At 35.1% G+C, this 22358-nt stretch overlaps 1 protein-coding gene across 1 annotated transcript; it reads right to left on the bottom strand.

The window, feature by feature from the left end:
• Positions 1-3783: 3783 nt before the first annotated feature.
• On the bottom strand, positions 3784-13519 carry wdr45 (WD repeat domain 45). The gene is made up of 11 exons (XM_059358714.1): positions 13366-13519; positions 13111-13227; positions 12501-12575; positions 11127-11231; positions 10162-10267; positions 9978-10072; positions 9171-9250; positions 8558-8766; positions 7036-7137; positions 5908-6053; positions 3784-4125 (listed from the first exon to the last, which is right to left on the bottom strand). The coding sequence occupies exons 2-11, from the start codon at positions 13157-13159 to the stop codon at positions 4016-4018; spliced, it is 1077 nt and encodes a 358-aa protein (XP_059214697.1). The 5' UTR covers positions 13160-13227; positions 13366-13519; the 3' UTR covers positions 3784-4015.
• Positions 13520-22358: the final 8839 nt, after the last annotated feature.

Below are 22358 nucleotides of genomic sequence, written 5' to 3'. Positions count from 1 at the left end.
TGGTGTCTCTTTGTGGTCACTTTGTGTCTCTTTGGAGTTGTTTGGTGCCTCTTTGCAGCCAATTTGTGTCTCATTTCAGTTGTTTGGTGTCTCTTTGTGGTCACTTTGTGTCTCTTTGGAGTTGTTTGGTGAATCTTTGCAGCCATTTTGTGTCTCATTTCAGTTGTTTGGTGTCTCTGTGGTAATTTTGTGTTTGTTTATAGTTGTTTTCTATTCTCTGGTCTTTTTGCATCTCTGTGGTGGTTTCCTGTCTCTTTGCAGTTGTTTATGTTTCTTCGCGTCATTTTCAGTCTCTGTGTGTCTGTTTGACTGAAGGACGAGGCCTCTGACTCTTTAGATCCCTTTTAAAAACTGTATTATTTTACAGGATGTCTGCTTATGACAAAACAAAATGTTTATATTTATGTTCAGATATGATAGTTAGTTTAAATTGCCCCCAATGTCCAGTTAATTCCCATAAATTTCCACAATTCCCACAGAAAGTTTCTTATATGAAATATTTCTAATATTTCAGCTTAACTTCTGTTTCTGTAAATTTTCTGGACATTGTTCACACTTTGCAGCTCTGCACTCACATACAACCCCAATTTTGGAGAAAAATAACCTATACAACATCTATAATTTAAGATATAATCTGAACCTGTTTCTGCTGCTCTGTGAGAACTGAATCAGATATTTTTGAGCCTCAGAACTGATTAAAGGTTCGTCGTGACTCATCTCTGCTGACATTTAAACACCGTCCCACTTCCACTGATGATGAGTGGCTGTAAAAGCTGAATGTAGAAACAGAGTAAAGAGAGGTCAAAGGTCAGCCGGCGTTTAAAATGTCACAGACCTGCTGCATCAACAGCTGATCAACGTCTCAAAACAACAACAATAACTGAAGGTTCCTTTGAAACCTGTTTTATCTTTAGATTTCCTCACGTCATTATTCAATTATTATTTATTTATTTCTCTTCATGTTTACTCATTTTATTTCATTTATTTATTCTTAAAATTGTATTCTTTTAATTTTGTCTTTATATTTCTACATTTTTTATTCTGTATTTATTTCTCTTTATAGTCACTTATTTATTGTATGTATTCTTTTATTTTCTTTATATTTACACATTTTTTTCTCTTTTACATTTTATTATTATTTATGTTGTTATCTTTCTCTTTATATTTACACATTTATTTTAATATCTTTTCTTAAGATTTCCACATCAGTATTTATTTATTTTATCCATTTCCTAATATAGCTACTTTTTGAAAAATTAGCTAATTAGCTAGCTTTATACTTTTACATTATATTCATTATTATTATTGCTTTTTTAATTTATTTATTTTTCTTGATATTTCCACATTTATTTATTACTTTATCTATTTCTCTTTATATTTAAAATTTGTTCATTTATTTTATTTATTCCTCTTTTTATTTCCACATTTCCCATATTTTTCCACTTATTCTTGCTATTATTATTATTATTTTACCTCACAGAGTGCGGGAGCTGCCTCGATAATTTAGTTTGTTTGTGTGACTTTGTTGTTCTAAAGGTTTAGTTTATTAAATACCTCATACAGCCACACTTCACCATTAAATTAACACATTATTTTAGTAGAGTTCTGCTGCTGCTGCTGCTGAACATGAAGTGAGTTCCTCCTGCAGTGGTCGTGACTCAGACGTTTCGGTGGATTACAGATTAGCAGCAGAGTCGCTTTCTGAGAACATTTCAGGATTTAACTGAAACTTGTTTAATCTGCCTGTTAAAAGTCTTGAATGTGTGTTTGTGGACATGTGAGCTGCCAGAGTCCCTGCAGAGTCCCTACTGAGTCTCTACTGAGTCTCTGCTGAGCTGACTGGACTCCGAGAGGCAGATTATCTGAACGTGACGGTGAATCTGGGCTCCTCGCTGCCAACTGATTGTTAAGGTGACAGATTCTCAGTGAGAACAAACAGACATGACATCATCATCTCTTCCTCTGCAGGAGAACCCCGATGTGATGGATGGAGCTTTTAAATAATTACAGCTGACAGTTAAAGCGGAGCGAGCTCTAATTACATTATGATTAATTTGGAGCCGCTGAAGCAATCAGAGCAGTAATAAGATGTGATTATTCCAGACTGGTATTTAACCAAAGATATTAACATTTACTTTGCTGCCAAGTTGCAGAAATAATCAGCAGTGATGAATAATCTCATGAAGCTTATCAGCACCTCAGAATAAAAACTTTCACTGCCGCCGAGATGATTTTAACTTTATTTCTCTGTGCTGGTGACGGTGGAGAGTTTAAAGGCTGGAAACACTTCCCGGGTGTCTGTGAGTTTCTGTTTGAGGTGAAGAGACACCAAACACGCTGCAGTGATTGTGTGAAGCAGAAGAAGGGTTTTTTAGCTTTGTGTTGTCATATTATTCATATTAATATATCAATTTACTGGAGCTGAACCTGTTCATCGTAACAACCGTCAGCTGGTGTCAAAAGGGAATTAATGTCTTTCAGTTATGGCAGCAATTATCTGCACATTTAAAGGACAAGTCAGGTGCACCAAGAAGAGATTAAATATACAGTACAGGCCAAAAGTTTGGACACACCTTCTCATTCAATGCGTTTTTCTTTATTTTCATGACTATTTACATTGTAGATTCTCACTGAAGGCATCAAAACTATGAATGAACACATATGGAATTATGTACTTAACAAAAAAAGTGTGAAATAACTGAAAACATGTCTTGTATTTTAGATTCCTCAAAGTAGCCACCCTTTGCTTACTAGAATATAAGACATGTTTTCAGTTATTTCACACTTTTTTTGTTAAGTACATAATTCCATATGTGTTCATTCATAGTTTTGATGAATTTACAATGTAAATAGTCATGAAAATAAAGGAAACACATTGAATGAGAAGGTGTGTCCAAACTTTTGGCCTGTACTGTATAGATATATATATATAGTTATATAACTAAATAACAATAAGCGCTAACCCTGTGAATGAATGACAGAAATCAGAAAAAAAGTTGGATTTCTCTGATAAATTATTTTTTGGAAATAAACACAATTTATAGATAAAAACTTTTCCAGGTGCCCACAAGTGTCACAAATGTTGATTAAAAAAAGTTTACACCACATTTTATACTCCGATGGCGTCACTGTAGGCTTAAAAAAAAAAAAAAAAAAAAAAAAGGAGCTGGGGAGGTGGGACAATATTCTTATCAAAAAACTTACAATTTTACAAGAAAAAATTAACAAATGTATGAGTAAAAAAAAATAATGAAACAAAATATGGATGTATGTACTTATGAATTCATGAGAATTTCTAATTGTATTTACACATTTGATTTCATCTATAAAATAAATTATATTTTATTCCATCCATTTTCCTCCGCTTATCCGGGGCCGGGTCGCGGGGGCAGCAGGTTAAGCAGGACATTCCCCAGCCTCAACATCCAGCTCCTCCTGGGGGACCCCGAGGCATTTTATTTCCATGTTGTTATTCATTTATTTATTATTTTCCTCTTTATATTTCAAAAAACTTTTTGGGTAATATTTTTTGCTGTTCTCTTTTTTTCTTTTTTTTTGTTCTCTTTCTATTTCACATTTTATTTATTTTTTGTTGTATTTATTGTTTTTGGTTCTCTTTATATTTACTTTTTTCTTTTTCCATGTCATTATTAATTTTCTAGTTGATCTATTTCACATTATATATTTACAATTCTTTTATTTAGTCTATTAATTTTTTATTTCCACATTTATTTGACAGTGAAAACAAGTTAGAGAAGAGAACACAGAGGAGATGAACTCTGATTTCATATAAAAACCTTTTATTCAGTTTGTTTCTAACGTCATTAATGCAGCTCGTGGTGTGTTTGTCATGATGCACTCACACATTCACAGAAAACTGTTTCTATTCATGCTGCTCCATCCTGTAGATACGAGTGATTCTCAGCAGAACGTCTCTTCCTGTCGCTACAGGACAGTAATCATTAACTCAGAGTCCTCGTCCTCCTGTCTGTCCCCTAAAATCCGGCCGCCGTCCTCAGAAGTCGTCGTCGTCACAGATGTCCAGATAGACGTCGAACGCCTCTCTGTTGCAGTTTCCGTCCGGAGTGAACACGTACTTGTGGAACGTCCCGTCCACACAAATGGCTGCAGGACGAGACGGAGCAGATAAATAACAACAACAACAACAACACAGAAGCCTGAGGGCGAGTCAGAGACGCTGCGAACATCTGAAGCGTTGGACGACGATTAAAGTACAACGAAGAAAACAAACAAACACTTCTGTTGAGGGAGATTTCTCTGTTTCAGAGCGAGTTCAAACATCACAAGAGCTCAAAATTCAGTCCACAGATTAAAGTAAACGCACATTTTGTACCTTTGTTTTGGTAAATTTGTCTTTTTTTTAAATTTTGCATCTTTAGTTATTTTTTCTTTTTTGGGGGGAAATTTAGTATTTTTGGTGATTTTGTATCTTTTTGGTAATAGTTTTTTTTTGTAATTTTGCTTCTTTTTTGGTAATTTTGCATATTTTTTTGGTAATTTTGCGTCTTTTTGGTAATTTTGTGTCTTGTCTTGGTAATTTTGCGTCTTAAGTTATTTTCTGTCTTTTTTTGTGGGGGGTTTTTTTGGTGATTTTTTGGTGTTTTTTTTGGTGATTTTGTATCTTTTTTGGTAATTTTTTTTTCATAATGTGTCTTTTTGATAATTTTGTGTGTTTTTTGGTAATTTTGCGTCTTTTTTGATAATTTTGTCTTTTTGGTAATTTTGCTCCTTTTTTGGTAACTTTGCGTCTCTTGGTAATTTTGCGTCCTTTTTAGTAATTTTGCGCCTTAATTTGGTAATTTTGTGTCTTTTTTTTTGGTAATTTAGCATATTTTTTGGTAATTTACTCTTACGTTCCTTTCTTAGTTTTTTGCTGCTCCGAATTACTTTCATTCAGCTGATACATCACAAAACAGTTTGAACACAGTTTCCTTTTAAAACCTAAAAACAAGCTGCTCTGTTTATCTTTAGGTTTCCACGTCTTTTTATTTCAACATTTTAAAAAAGTGTTATTTATTTGTATTTCCACATTTCTTTATTTTTTAAAATCTATTTCTTATTATATTTACACATTTATTAATTAGAATTAATTTTTTTTATTTATTTATTCCTCTTTATATTTTCAGTTTACTTTAGTTGTTTATTTAATTTTTTTTTTATTTCCACATTTTAAAATGTTTTATATATTTTATTTCTCTTCATATTTCCACATCTCTTATTACATTTACACATTTTCATTTATCCTTTTATATTTCCAATTTTAATTGAATTAATTTATTTTTCTATTTATATTTACACATTTTATTTTATTTATTCTTTTACTTTTCTTTTTTTATGAATTTCCTTTATTTATTCTTTTTGCTTTTTTATCTTCAGATTTCCACGTTACATTTATTCATTTATTATTTTTATCCTCTTTATATTTCCAAATGTTTTTGGTTTCTAGTTTCTATTAAGTTATTCGACTTGAAAGCAAGAAATAAATGGCAAAGATATTTCCCCAAGACAGTTTTTATGCTTCAGCTTCATCTGTTTTAAATTCTTTGCATTGTGCCCTTTTTGATGCCCTGCGGGTACAATTTGCATTAAAAAAGTAAGAACTTTTCCATTGGAATCTGCAGATTTCTTAATATCTATCACATATTATTGGCAGTAAAACTTACTACATGAAAATAATAAATAAAACTCCACCAACATATTCAAAGAGTGCACAGCTTCAACAAGTTACTGCCAGGTGATAATCAACAGCAGGGAAAATGTATTGATAAGCAGAATTACCTGAATGTAAACAAATATTCTCATTATGTGATTATAATTGACATGTTCAGTTCTGAGACCAAAGAGAAGTGAAATAGACTCATGTGGTTCTCCGTGGAGCCTCCTCACCGATCACTGAGTTGACGTTCTTGGACGTGTTCTTCCCGAAGGCGCAGATACAGGCGCACTCCGCCGGCACGGTGAAGCTCGCCAGAGACCACTGGCTGTCCACGTACTGACCAATCACAGGGCCCACCTTCCCCACACGCGCCAGCCTGACACACACACACACACACACACACACACACACACACACACACACTAATTAGTCAGCGAACCAATAGAGGACGAGGAGAGAAAGAGGAGAGAGAGAGGGTGAGTAGAGAGAGAGCGAGGAGAGAGAGAGCGAGGAGAGAGAGGGCGAGGAGAGAGAGAGAGAGGGAGGAGAGAGGGCCATGAGAGAGGGGGCGAGGAGAGAGGGGGCGAGGAGAGAGACGGCGAGGAGAGAGAGGGCGAGGAGAGAGAGAGAGGGAGGAGAGAGGGCCATGAGAGAGGGGGCGAGGAGAGAGGGGGCGAGGAGAGAGACGGCGAGGAGAGAGAGGGCGAGGAGAGAGAGAGAGGGAGGAGAGAGAGAGCGAGGGCCAGGAGAGAGAGCGAGGAGATAGAGAGAGAGGGCGAGGAGAGAGAGAGCGAGGAGAGAGAGGGCGAGGAGAGAGAGAGCAAGGAGAGAGAGGGCGAGGAGAGAGAGAGAGAGCAAGGAGAGAGAGGGCGAGGAGAGCGAGGAGATGGAGAGAGAGAGAGAGGAGAGAGGGCGAGGAGAGAGGGCGAGGAGAGAGAGAGAGGAGAGAGAGAGAGGGCGAGGAGAGGGGGCGAGGAGAGAGGAGAGAGAGCGAGGAGAGAGGGAGAGGAGAGAGAGCGAGAAGAGAGGGAGAGGAGAGAGAGAGCGAGAAGAGAGAAAGAGGAGAGAGAGAGCGAGGAGAGAGGGTGAGGAGAGAGAGGGAGGGTTAGGAGAGAGAGAGGAGAGAGATGGCGAGGAGAGGGAGAGAGAGGAGAGAGAGGGCGAGGAGAGAGAGCGAGGAGAGAGAGGGAGAGGAGAGAGCGAGGAGAGAGAGGGCGAGGAGAGAGGGAGGGTTAGGAGAGAGAGAGGGCGAGGAGAGAGAGAGGTTGAGGAGAGAGAGCGAGAGAGAGAGAGGAGAGAGAGCGAGAGAGAGGAGAGGGAGAGAGAGAAAAGGGCGAGCAGGGTGAAGAGAGACTCACGCAGAGCGGCGGTTCAGTTTTGTGTCTTTCAGTGCAAAGATGTGAACGGTTCCTTTGTCGCTGGAGGCGCACAGGAAGGAGGAGTCGTGGCTGAAGTTGATGCTGGAAACAATAAACACAAACAGTTATTTTTTCTTCTTCTCTGTTTGACAGCTCCCTCTAATATTTGTTGACTTCACCGTCTTTGTTTGCTCATTTTGCTCCTTTAAACTGATCCACTGACCAAATGTTCCATGCTGTTTTTGTTGTCGACTTGTTTTTTTTTTTACTCAGAAGTAGCTCCACTAACAAAGAAACACAAAATGTTTACTGCAGCTGCTTCAGAATAAAAGCCTTCCTGTTTGTTTTTTGTCTTTACCCCCGCTGTGTCTCTGTCGTTCTAATGAGGAAGTCCAAAAATGACAAAAATCACCCAAAAACAGCAGCTTAGCTTTCTCAGTTTTATCATCAGGATTAAACCCAAACGAAGAGTTATTTTATTGTTATAAGTCCTGTAAGTCTCCATTTCTCAGCTGCCTGCACACTGCCCTCTGGTGGCTGCTGCTGTGCACTACACATATAAAAAACAGCATGACGACCAGTTTAGACAGACTGAAAGAGCAGCAACTTCACTGATCTACTGTTGGATTTCTAAATACGCTGTTGTACTGAAAAATCACCCAGGCCCAGTCTGGATTGAATCATGGATTTGGAGAATCGTTACACACTGTTTAACAACTGTTGTCTGTAGGCCTGTCACAGTCATTTATTTAGGACGATATATTTTCCCAGAAACTTTTACGATAAACGATAGTATCGTTGATGTCGTTTTAGGACCACTGATCTGATATTAGAGCATAATAATCTAAGTACATCCTTTTCAACAGCCATTCATTTTTACATGTCAAGAATATTAAATAGTGAAATGTAATTGTGGAAATGTTAAAATATCTTGATTTAAAATAGGTAAATAATAACACAAAATAAATAAATAAACCTCAATCAAAACAAATAAAATTGACTGTCAGGCTCTGGCTAACAAAAAAAATGCTCGGAGAATTATGAATTATATTATTTTCTATTATAAATAACATATAAAAAGCTGAAATTGCTGCTAATATTGCTGCGAAATATAGGTTTTTTTTGGTGCAGCCGTCGGGAAACGTAGCTTCGAGTAACAAACTCACTATGCTTCAGCTGGCTAGCGTCAGCTGTGTGTGTGTGTGTGTGTGTGTGTGTGTGTGTGTGTGTGCATGTGCGTGTATGTGTGTGTGAGCCCCGCCTCCCACTGAGAGCAGGCTGACTGACAGGAGAGGGACAGAAGCAGCGCAACTGGCGAAAATGTTGATGACTAATGTAAACAAACACGCAAGTAAACGACAAGAGTCCAGAAAAAAAACGATTGTGTCCATTTTCTATATGGAAGGATAAGTGGATCTAGTAATTATGGTGACAGTGGAGTCGTCTGGCTGGTGATGAGAAGCAGCTGGATGCTGCTGCAGACTGGAGCTGATAGATGGATAATGTGTGTGTGTGTGTGTACCAGTAGAGCGTGGCGGGGTCGGTCCCTCTGCGCAGCTCCACCAGCTTGTCTCTGGTCGTCGTGTCGAACAGGCGGATCAGCGTTCCTTTACGAGAGGCCGAGGCCGCCACGCTGCCCGGCTGGTTGAGCGCCACGCAGGCGATCTCGCTCTGATGAGCGTTGATGGTGAACGGAGCAGACGACGTGCCGGGCTTCGTGTTGGACAAGTCCTGGAGAAAAACATATCACTTTAACTTGCTTTTAAACTGCTGCTGGATTATCTTCCTGTGTGTGTGTGTGTGTGTGTGTGTGTGTTCTTGTACTTCCTACATAGTGAGGACCGGAACACGTTTTTAACCAACAGAGTGAGGGCATTTGTGCACTTCTTTAAAGGCTTTTTTGAGATTTCAGACTTTGTTTTTGTTTTAAGGTTAAAGGTTACATCAGGTTTATGTTTAAAAAAAGATAATTAATTAACTAACTGAAACTGTGTGTGTGTGTGTGTGTGTGTGTGTGTGTGTGTGTGTGTGTGTGTGTGTGTGTGTGTCGGTGTGTGTGTGTGTGTGTGTGTGTGTGTGTGTGTGTCGGTGTGTGTGTGTGTGTGTGTCGGTGTGTGTGTCGGTGTGTGACGTACAACGAGCTGCAGGCTGCCGCACTTATGACCCGGGAACACCAGCAGCTGTTTCTCCAGGCTGGGACATAAATCACACAGACCTGGAGGAGAGAATTGTTTTCACCATCAAATAAATATGAAATAAAAAGAGGAATAAATAAAATGAATTGACTAAATATAATGTGAAATGGATAAAATAGAAAATGTAATAATGACGTGGAAATCTAAAGAAAAAAATAAAATGTGTAAATATAAAGGGAGACTAAAAATAAATACAACAAAAAACAATAAATAAATAAATAAATAAAATGTAAAATAAAGCGAATAAAATAATTCTTAACTAAAATAAAAAATGTGTAAATATAATCAGATAAAATAATTTGAAAAATGTGTAAATATAAAGAGAGACAAAAATAAATACAACAAAAAATAATACTGAATGAAATGTAAAATAAAAAGAATAAAAAAATGTGTAAATATAAAGAGAGACAAAAAATAAATACAACAAAAAATAATAAATACTGAATAAAATGTAAAATAAAAAGAATAAAATAATAACTAAAATAAAAAAAATTGTAAATATAATCAGATAAAATAATAAATAAATGTGTAAATATAAAGGGACAAAAAAATAAACAAAAAACAATAAATATTAAATGTGTTAATATAATATATAAAATAATAAATACATGTGTAAATATAAAGAGAAACGAAAGAATACATAAATAAATAAATAAATAAGTGAATATAAAGAGAAATAAATACAAGAATGAAATATAGTAAGATAAAAGAAAAGTGTGAAAAAACAAGCGTAGGAGTCTTTGTTACCTTTGGGGTTATCTCTGGTGTCAAACTCAAACAGTTTGACGGGATTATCTGGGAAACTGTAGACGTAGATCCTGTTCTTTAACACGATGATGATCCTGGAAAACACACGACACATTATGTTTATTATCTGATTTATATATGCGGCTGCAGAGGGAGACAGTTAGCTGTAGCAGCAGGGACTCACTTGTCGTGCCTCATGCGAACAGCCAGGACCGGCTTGGTGAAGGTGAACTCCAGGACCAGTTTGTCTTTGGGGTCTCGGGACTCTCGAGCGTCGTCCCACACCAGCACTGAGATCAAAGAATTATAACATTATTTAATTTACACAAAAGAAAGAACGCTCTAGCCCCCAGGTGGATTATTTATTTGTAGTTTTACATCAAATTTGGACATTTAAGTGCTTGTAATGTGTGTTACCTGGTGTTTGACAAAGACAGACAATATTTTATAGAGAGAAATCATTTTATGTTCACGCTTCTCACCTAAAATATATTTTTAAATATGTTCAAGCTTCTCACTTAAAATATTTTTTTAAATTAGAATATTCAAACATATTTTTTTATATTTTAAGCTCCTCAACAAAAATATTTTCAACTTTTCACCTAAAATATTTTATAAAATGTTTAAACTTTTCACATAAAATATATTTTTAAAATATGTTTAAGCTTCTCACCTAAAATATTTTTTAAAATTATGTTCAAACTTCTCAACTAAGATATTAACAAATGTATTCAATATTTTGACATTAAATATTATATTAAATATGTTCAAACTTGTCACCAAAAATATTTTAAAAATATGTTCAAGCTTTTCACCTGAAATATTTTATAAAATATGTTCAAACTTCTCAACTAAAATATTATAATATATATTCAGTATTTTGAGTTAAAACCAACTTTAATTATCAGATTACACAATATACCTTCAATGTGGCAAATTTTTTGTAGTTTTACATCAAATTTGGACATTTAAGTGCTTATAATGTGGGTCATCTAGTGTTTGACAAAGACAGACAATATATGGAATATATGGAAATAAATAATGTTATCAGCTGTATTTTGGATAATTTGACAGATCTATGGAAGCATTAAAACGCCCCCACAGTGTTCCAGAGTGAGCCTGATCTCTCAGGAGGTCTCTCTAACTCACCAGATATTTCAGAGAATTTGGGGTTGACTCCTCCTCCAACGATGGCGAGCAGGTTGGAGCGATGCAGCATGGAGCAGGAGGCCACGCTGCCCACCTGCTCGTGGTCTGAAACACACACAGGAAGAAAACAATAAGCCCATTCAGGCAGGTTAACACCTCAGGAGGAGGGTGATGAAATATTTCACCTCTCTCACTGTGATAAAAGTTACAGGATCGATGAAAGCCATGTGACTTTCATCACCTGCAGGCTTTGTGTTTATTATTAATTAAATATAAACACAGACATCTGTTCACTACAATCACCTGCAATTTATGCGTTTTTTTTGTACTTTTTCCTTCGATGTCTGGGACAGATGGGATCTCTCAGGTCCCAAAAGCTCTTTAAATTAAAACTCAAACATACATTTTAACTCAACTCTTAACAAAAAGCCAAAAATATGCCATTTATCATATTTATTGACCTTAAAAATAGAACTTATTATCAGATTTTCACATCTCAAAGTGTCCTTGAATGAATCATGTATGACAAAAGCTTCCATCAGGAAAAACTAAGCTTAAAATGTTGATATTTCTGTCAGAATCTCTTTATTCTACATGGATCATTTACCCTGGTTTTCTAACGACCAGCAGCTTTAAGCTCACCATCCCGCTGGTAGGATTGAAATGTTTTCTTAAAGAGATTGCAAAAAATCCAACGTTTATCTTAGATCGAAACTGTAAAAACAGGCCTTATCGTCAGAGTTGTATCTTTCTGATGGTCCTTGAATGGATCATCTGTTACTAATGTTTCCATTATAAAAGTGACCAAAACTTCTGTTAAAATGTTGATATTTGAAGCGTTTGCACTAACCAGATCCTGTTAAAAACATTAAATTCTGCTCCTCAGAGACACTGTGAAGACATGATTGATTCTGCTGAGACCAACGGTCACGTGACAAATATTCACTGAAAATCTGTTTACACAGAGCAGAGAGGAGAGGACAGGAGAGGCTGTTTACACAGAGCAGAGAGGAGAGGACACAAGAGGCTGTTTACACAGAGTGGAGAGGACAGGAGTGGCTGGAAGTCATTGTTGGAAAAATGTAAATGATTACTTTTGGTCATATTTTTGGGATCAGTTTGTTTGTTTGTTTGTTTGTTTGTTTGTCAGCTGGATTACAGAAAAGCTTTTGGCCCAATTGTCACTTTTGTGAACACTGAGGTTCTGGCTCGGCCTCGGTGGAGGTCTGCGCTCTGAGTGACATTCTAAACGTTTTATTATTAAAAGAGACACAGTTAGTAATTCATGTCACCTCTCTGATGGAAATAAATCCTGTCCAAATCTTGGTATCTTTAAAATCCTGATTAAATGTGTCTGTGATGCAGTGAACTCACCCAGGTGTCCTTTCTCCATCAGAGGCTCCACGTTGTAAATCCTGACCCCCGTCTCCATCGCACAGCAGAAACAGCCTGAGGGTTTCACAGAAGGAACACAAGATTAAAGATGTATTAATATGTTTATGTCTCTGCAGTGGTGGAATGTTGGTACGAGTTTGAGTTACTTTTCTTAACTTAAGTATTTTCTTAGTGAGAAATATTATTTTATTTCGCTACATTTATCTGATGGCTTCAGTTATTTTACAAATGGAAGATTATTGTGATGCACACAAACATAAATATTATCATAAATCATATATATAAATATTATCATAATATCATAAATATTTTACAGATCTCCTGCATTCCAAACTTAAGAAGTAAAACTACAAAAGCATAAAAATGTATCAAAAGTAAAATCTGAATCAGAAATGTATTTGTTCAAGTTGCTGCTGTATGAGAAAAGTATGAAGTAATTCTGTCAATAAAATAAAGTAAATATACACCAATATAAATACAAATGCAGGCTGGTACTACGGGCTGGTAATGGTACTTTGACAGCAGTAAAGTGTGGTTCTGGTTCTATCTGATAATATTGTGTGTGTTGTCCCGTTAGCCGTTAGCTCACTCTGGTCCTGGTTGAACTGCAGGCTGTTGACTCCTCTCTGCTGAGCCATGGCGGACTAACTCCCAGTACCGTGAGCTTTCCGGTGAACTAGAGCTCGGTCCGGACCCGCAGGACGACCTGAGACAGAGGAGACACACAAACACGACGGCTGTTTACAGCTAGCATGTTAGCTCCCGTTAGCCTCAGATAAACCCGTAATAAACGGGCCAATGTTCGGATTTAACTCCCGACAGCTATAAAAATATAAAGTCTCACCATGAACACGAAGACTCGACGCGGCTCGGAGCGTTTAAACCGCAGTAAACACGACAAACAAAGCGATAAACAACAGCAACAACAGAGATGTTGCAAGACGCGATTTGTTTTTGTTTTTCCAAATGTGACGTAGGCGACACGTGCTTCCGGTTTTCTTCCGCTTCCTGTTCATAAAAAACTACAGAATGATAAAATGATTTAAAAAATGTGAATGAAAACAAACGTAAAAAATACTTTAAAATAACTAAAATAAGAATAATATCTTGGTTTTATTAGTTCACCTACAACACATATACTAAAAAAAATGTTCAAACTAAAATATTATAACAATCTTTAATATTTTGACATAAAATCTAAAATATTTTTTTAAAATATGTTCAAGCTTCTCACCTAAAATATTTTCAAAAATTCCTCAAGCTTATACTATTTTATTAAGATAATAAATATTTTAATATATTGTATATTTTATTATTATGAAAAAATAATTTAATTTGTATTTATAGTATTAATATAAAATAATTTATAAAATATGTTCAAACTTTTCACCTAAGATATATATTTTTAATATGTTCAAGTTTCTTAACTAAAATATTATAACAAATGTATTCAAAATTTTACATAAAATATTTTTTTCAAAAATATGTTCAAACTTTTCACCTACAATATTTAAAAAAGATTGCTCAGGCTTAAAATAATTTATTAAATATATTCAACTACTACTGACCTTGAATATACATATAAAAAATATGTTTAAGCTTCTCACCTAAAATATTATATATTAAATATTTTTATATAAAATATATTTTTTAAAATTGTTCAAGCTTAAAATATTTTATGAAATATGTTCAAACTTCTCCCCTAAAATATAATTTAAAAATTGTTCAAGCTTCTCTCCTAAAATATTTAATAAAAATATGTTCAAGCTTCTCAATGAAAATTTAACATTTATAATCAATATATTAATACAAAATAGCTTTCGAACCTATGTTCAAACTTTTCACCTAAAAAATAATATTTAAAAAAACAAACAGAATTTTTAGTCCAACTCTATATAGATCATTTTGAAAATATTATTTTATTATATTTTATAATATTATATATATTTTTTTTATATTATTTTATCTATATTCTATTAAAAATATAGAAGAAATGCCGTGCAGGAATGATGAATGAAAACAATTGAATGGTGTCTCTCCAGTGTCTAAATTAGAAATTATCTTTCTCAGATTGTTGTTATGTCAAAGATACAATATTAGAGGATTTTTTATCTATTGTAGTGAAACAAAAGGACACAGTGAGGATAAAAGCTCTGAAAGTTCTTGTTGGAGTCAATGAGTCTGGTGGCTTTGAAGAAAGGATAAAAGCTTCACTTCCTTTTAAAGGGCTGTCTGAAAACATAGCCTTTATATATTTTTAATTATGTAATTTTTTTTAAATAATACAACTGGCTTAGGTTTATAATTAAAATTGTTATTTTATATTTTCTCATTTATCTTAATATGTCCAGATTTATTTATTCTTTAATTTCATATATTTATTTTTTTCAATTGAATGGTGTCCCTCCAGTGTCTTAATTAGAAATGATCTTTCTCAGATTGTTGTTATGTCAAAGATACAATATTAGAGGACTTTTTTTTATCTATTGTAGTGAAACAAAAGGACACAGTGAGGATAAAAGCTCTGAAACTTCTTGTTGGAGTCAATGAGTCTGGTGGCTTTGAAGAAAGGATAAAAGCTTCACTTCCTTTTAAAGGGCTGTCTGAAAACATAGCCTTTATATATTTTTAATTATGTAATTTTTTAAAATAATACAACTGGCTTAGGTTAATAATTAAAATTGTTATTTTATATTTTCTCATTTATCTTAATATGTCCAGATTTATTTGTTCTTTAATTTCTCTTTTTTTTTCTTCAATTGAATGGTGTCCCTCCAGTGTCTTAATTAGAAATGATCTTTCTCAGATTGTTGTTATGTCAAAGATACAATATTAGAGGACTTTTTATCTATTGTAGTGAAACAAAAGGACACAGTGAGGATAAAAGCTCTGAAACTTCTTGTTGGGGTTCAGAGGGTTTGAACTGGACAGGACAGACCTGAAGATTTCCACCTTTACTTGTAATTTTACTCCCAGAAACAGGAGCAAAGGCTGAGCTGTATAATGGGGTGAAACAGAGAGACGAAGAATTCTACATTTTAGCAGAACATCTTCATCACTTTAATGCGTCCAAATGGGTCGTGTCAGACACTTTTACAGACTGCTGCTTGTGCTCCATTAAAGCGTCTCTTCTCTGCAGTAAAACAGACGATAAAAACGTCTTCAGGTTATATAAAGAAGTTTCATTCAAACTGAAATCTGTCATCAGTATCAGGACGTTATCTGTGGAGAAGAAGCATGTCTTTTTTCTGCTGGTTTATTATGGAGGCAGTGAAAGGAAATTCTTTGGCCCGAGTCCAGACATAAACAGTGTATTTAATCAGAGAACCCGGAACAAATGTAATCAGTGAAATAAGACGCTGTGGAGCTGGAGACGGTCTGCGACAGGTTTAGACACGGGAGAAATGAGTTTAACACACAGGAAACAGGGCTGAGGCTGTGACGGAGAAAATTAAGATGTTAGATTTTTCTGCGTCAGCGAGGAGCGGGGTCCAGTTTCACAGTCAGACAGCAGAGACAGAGAGAGTCCTGGTTCACAACTCAGGGGAGAAACTCACATTTCTTATCAAAATGAAACAATAAGCAGCATGAAGGTGCCCAGCCAGTGGACAGGGCAGCACCCCTTTATTATTATTATTATTATTGTTATTATTATTGTAGTTATTGTAGTTATTGTTATTTGTAGTAGCATTGGTGGCATATTTCTAATTATTTTTTATTTATTTTTTTATATATATTTCTCTCTCTCTCTCTCTCTCTCTCCTCTCTCTCTCCCTTTCTACTTAAATGTAATAAATGTATTATTTATTATTATTATTATTGTTATTATTATTATTGTTGTTGTTTTTAATAGTAGAAGCATTGGTGGCTTCCCTTTTTGATTTTTTAAAAATAATTTTGATTTATTTGATAATTTTTTCTCTCTTTCTTACTTAAACATACTGATTATTATTATTATTATTATTATTATTATTAATAATAATAATAATAATAATAATAATTATTATTATTATTATTATTATTATTATTATTATTATTAATTTTTAATAATAATAATAATAGTAGTAGTAGTAGTAGTAGCAGTGTTTTTTCATTCATTATTTTATATTTTATTTTATATATTTTTTTTATATAATTTTTTTTATATCATTGTTTTATTTTTTCCCTCTCTCCCTCTTCTTCTCATCTCCTCCCCCCTCCCCCCAAAGAAACCAAACTTGAGTTCACTCAGGACGGTTTTATGATCCCAGTCTGGTTGAGTGAGACATGCAAACTCTGTTAAACTTTGTTTTAATCACGTCAAGCAGCCTTTAGCTGAGTGAGTTATCTTTATATGACTGATTAATGGATGCTTTAAAATAAAATGTGGTGCATTGCCCCGTCGGATTGTTAGTTTGAATGATTTATTCATTTATGGGGACATAATTTGAGTGTTAAAGCCGAGGCTGTGGCCTGCAGAAGGCGTGTGGGATGTGACCTGACACCTGTAATTATGGCGCGCTGCTGGAGCTGCCCCTGGTCGCAGCTTTAACACTGTCATATTAAAAATGTCTTTCTGTCTGTTGATCTGAATATAACATCATGCTGCTTTTAATTCCTCAACTGTCCAGCTCTCAGACCTGTCCCCAACTGTCCCACGTACGTCAGACACACAGCAGCTGGACTTCAGAACACTGAGTCCAAATAAAAAGCAGCTTAAAGGAAAAACTCTCATAGATTTAAGTGTGGTTGTATAAAATAATCAGTATTAATATATGCATTATTAAGAATATTTTTACAGCTTTACCCTGCTGTCAGACAGCCTGTTTAAGTTCATAGGAGTGGAGCTAAAGCTGTTATCTACGTTCTCTTCAAAGCCACCAGACTCCATAGAGAAAAACAGTCATTTTACCTCACAGAACACAGGAGTTGCTAGATCCAGATTACCAGATTACCAAAAAAAGACATAAAATTACCAAAATGGACCACAAATGACACAAAACAATCAGAAAAAAGACAAAAAAGACATAAAATTACCAAAAAAAAAGTCACAAAATAACCAAAATAGAGGAAAAAGTGGCCCAAAAAGACATAAAATGACAAAAAAGGCATACAATTACCAAAAAAGACAAAATTACCAAAAAGGACCATAAAAGATTCAAAATGACAGAAAAATATATAAAATTTACCAAATAAATACATAAAATTACCAAAAAAAAAGACCATAACAGACATAAAATGACAAAAAAGACATGAAATGACCAAAAAAAGACCCCAAGTTACCAAAAAAAAGACATAAAATGACCAAAGTTCATATGAGTCAAAGCAACCAGACTCTTGTCTCATTGAGGAAAAACGACAATTTTACCTCACAGAACAGAGGAGTTGCTGATCGACTGCTGCTTCAATCTGTTAGTTTGTTTGTGTTATTGTGTGGCTGAGCTCCACTGGATCATTTTGTGTCTTTTTATGGTCTTTTTGGGGTAATTTTACATAAAATTACCAAAAAAGACCATAAAAGATACAAAATTACAAAAAAAAAAATACATAAATGACAAAAAAAAAAAAAAAAATGACACAAATGACCAGAAAACACATAAGATTACAAAAAAAGTCACAAAATAGACATAAAATTACCAAAAATAGACACCAAAGTTCTTTTTAAATGTTATGTCCTTTTTTGGTCATCATTTTAGTTCTCTGGTGGTCAGGGACAGACTGAGACCTGCAGGAGCTGCAGAGTTCATGGGCCGATTATCAAGAAAGTCATTTAAAAGACCCCCAAACTGTTATTTTCAGCTGGAAATCAATGCATATCTGTATTCAGTCTAGTGTGTTGATGGATTTAGGTCCAGGTGACCAGATTACCAAAAGAAAATCATAAAATTACCAAAAAAACCCATAAAAGACACAAAATATCCAAAATGGACACAAAAATCACCAACAAAAAGACATAAAATTACCAAAAAAGACACAAAATCACCAAAAAAAGACCTTAAAAGACACAAAATGTCCAAAATGGACACAAAATGACCAAAAAAGACATAAAAATGACCAAAAGAAGACACAAAGTGAGTGGAACTGAAGTTGTTATATACATTTTACCTCACAGAACACTGTGAGGTAAAATGAGTCAATGAGTCTGGTGGCTTTGAAGAAAGGATAAAAGCTTCACTTCTTTTTAAAGGGCTGTCTGAAAACATAGCCTTTATATATTTTTAATTATGTAATTATTTTTTAAATAATACAACTGGCTTAGGTTTATAATTAAATTTGTTATTTTATATTTTCTCATTTATCTTAATATGTCCAGATTTATTTATTCTTTAATTTCTCTTTTTTTTTTAAATTTAATTTAGCTATTTAAATTTAATTATTTTTTCCTTTACTAATGTCTCTTTATAATTACCCATTTATTTATTTATTTATTTATTTATTTATTTATTTCTACTATAATATACATCCACACTTTTAAAAAAATCCAAAGTTTTTCCTTGAAGCTGCTATCACGATGTGAAAATCCACAGATGAAAAATGACATCACATTTATTTTGGTTATTTTAATTAGTCTCACTAGACATTTAAAGTGCCTCTGCTGCCTCTTTAATGCTTCCTTAAATGTTAATCCTGTATTTTTTAATTGTCACAGCGCTTGTTAATCAGCACTTACAGTATTGATGAATGTTCTCTGTCTCCGATAATAAAGCAGAATAAATGGAAAATGCGGGATTTAATGTTTAATGTTCCAGCAGAAGAGAGACTCTTAAAGCTTCCAGCTGCTGTTTGGTTCACCTGAGCTGATGTTTGACTCTGGGATCATGTCCCTGTGTTTCTGTATGATGTATGGACTTTATAATGAGCTGAGAGACGTCTGAGGCCGCCGTCATCGCTCAGAATCTGCAGCAGATTTGTTTCCATTAGCCTGCGTTTTCACTCTTTATGTATGTTGGCTCAGTTAATTAATGTTCCGTGGCTGTAATTGCTTTAAATGCTGCATGTGCAGTTTGTTTAGAGACGTGAAAGGTGCAGTGGAGGTTTTGGCAGCGAGGTGAAGTCAAAAACACCACAAATAAGCATTTAAAAAGTGCTGAGTCGTCACTAATGAGCTGCGAAGCCTCAATCAGCCAGAGAAAACAAAACTTAGGAGCTTATACAAGACAAAGTTTAGCATCCACATCTTTAAAACATATGAGCATCCTTGGTATCATTCTCTGGTGGTCCGGGACAGACTGAGACCTGCAGGAGCTGCAGTGTGCATGGGCCAAACTGCTTATTTTCAGCTGGAAATCAATGCACAGAGGTATTTAGTCATTTTATGTCATTTTTGGTCATTTTGTGTTTGTTTGTTTTGTCAATTTATATTATTTTAATGTCTATTTTGGTGATTTTTGTCTATTTTGGTCATCACTTTCGTTCTCTGGTGGTCTTAGAAAGACACAAAATAACAAAAAAAGACACAAAATGACCAAAAAAAGACATACATTTACCCAAAAGAAGAAATAAGTACCAAAAAAGACCATAAAAGACCTAAAATTACAAAAAAAAAAGACCACAAGAAACACACAATGACCAAAATAAGACATAAATTACCAAAAAGGACTAGCCTGGCTAACACCAGACTATTCTAGCTAGCGGCTATTAGCTAATAGCCGCTAGTGACGCTAATAGCCCCGCTACCATAACGCCGGTGATCTAAGCGGAGCCGCTGAGAGACCTTTCGCCTTTCAACTTTCGCTCTAAACTATTTAAAACACCATCTACAGCTAAAGAGAGTTTCGCGTCTGCAGCAGCCATGATGGATCCGGAAAACTACAAGCTTCCAAGTGCCGAGTAGTACGCGTCATCGTCTTGCCGTCCCTCCCCGCTCTGTGATTGGATCCCTAAAACAGGGCTAAGAATCCTTCCTGGTTTCCAGACTGGATGGAGGTTCGAAATTAAATTTGAGCGCGCAAGGCAGTCTGAGTATACCCAGGCTAAAAAAGGACATTAAATTACAAAAAAATGTTACAAAATGAACAAAAAAGGAAAAAGTTGCAGCAACACCATAACAGAACATCTGCAACTAATGTGAAACATCATATTGAGTTAAAGCATTAAAAAACCTGTGTAAATCTGAATCTGTGTGAAGTGAACTTTACGAGCAGAAGTCCAAGCTTTACTGAGCATTTACAACTAGATTCCAAAAAAGTTTGTTGAATTGTTGAAAATGTAGTTTAAAAGGTAAACTCCTTCCAGACAGAACACGGTTATAACCAGATAAATCCAGATGAAGTTTGGTGCTCTGGAGTCTCAGCGCTGCAGTAAACGATGCTGTTGCTAGGTGTCTGTTTGTTTCTGTTTACTGGAAACAAACGTCCCCCTAAATCTGAATCTCACAATAAAATAAACTCAGTTGTGGGGCCGAGATAACTCGCTGAGACTCGTGTTCGCACGGTTACACACACTGATTCTGTCTGAAACACCTCCGAAGGACCAGCCGAGGAGTCGTGGTCTGAGTTTGTCAGGAAGACGAGCTCAGAGTGTTCCTCATGCTTTGTCTGAAATCAGCATTAATGTCTGACTGGCTGCCAACTCATCAGTCAGAGAAAGCTTCAGGACGAGATAATTGGTTGGACAGGCTGATGATGAAACATCTCCATTTCTGTGATGAGACTCCAAAACAAGCAACTGAGCAACAAGGAGACAGAACGGTGTGTGTGTGTGTGTGTGTGTGTGCGTGGTTGTGTGTGTGTGTGTGTGTGTGTGTGTGTGTGTGTGTGTGTGCGTGTGTGTGTGTGTGTGCGTGTGCGTGTGTGTGGCAGGCTGCCCAGATAAATTCAATTATTTTGCTTGAAAATTAAAGTGGATGTGAAGTTTGGAGTTTACATATTTTGGCGGATCTGGACAAGTGAAGGGCGTCCTCAGTATAATAACAATAGGAAAAATGTATATATAGAAAAATGAAATAAAAAGGAAATAAAATGAAAAAAACAAAAACATAAAAGAAACAAAATGAACAAAAAAGACTCAAAAATACCAAAAAAAGACAAAGATGACCAAAAAAAGACATAAAATGACCAAAAAGAGACACAAAACTAACAAAATAGACGTAAAATGACAATGACAAAAATTTACATAAAATTATAAAAAAAGACCATAAGGGACACAAAATTACCAAAAAAAAGTACTACAGAGTACTACAAAAGCAATTCTCCAAGGTTCGAGCAAAAAACAACCTGCTTACACTGCAAAAAAGCCAATTTGTATTTTTTGGCCTAAAACAGTGATTTAAGTTGGTAAAACTTGGAAATATAAATTACTGACATTTAGGGCAATAATGTGTGGACATTAGCACAACAAAGGAAGCCAGTTGTCTGCTCAAAAACAAGTTGGTGAGTTGTTGTTACTTATATCTTTAAGTTGGGGTTCACAACAAGGGACAATAGTTCTGCTAACTCTTATTTCTTTGTTGTGAAATTCGGTCATTAGCGAAAGCTAGCGGCTAACTGATGCTAGCGGCTAACTGATGCTAGCGGCGCTGCTTGTTACAGCTACAAGAGTAGCCATTAGCATATCAATGCTAACTCAAAATTGTGGTCACAACATTAGCTGACATTTCATAGCGGCGTTACAGTCGTGCCAGAGAAATTCAGAGTTGAGCAAACTCAAAAACAAAACTTAAAATATTTAGTTTAATTGTCCAACTTAAAACTGTATCGAAGTTTGTTGCCTTGAAATTTTGAGTTCACCCAACTTTTCTTTTTTTGCAGTGTAGACGTTATTAAAGACTGTAAATAAATGCAGATAATTGAAAGAAGTTGTTATGAGGACGACTTTAAAACCAAATTGTCTCCATTAAAAGTTTGCAGAATTATTTCT

Source organism: Centropristis striata, chromosome 19 (assembly GCF_030273125.1).
Source record: "Centropristis striata isolate RG_2023a ecotype Rhode Island chromosome 19, C.striata_1.0, whole genome shotgun sequence".
NCBI lineage: Eukaryota > Metazoa > Chordata > Actinopteri > Perciformes > Serranidae > Centropristis > Centropristis striata.
This window is presented reverse-complemented; position numbering and strand designations above follow the sequence as displayed.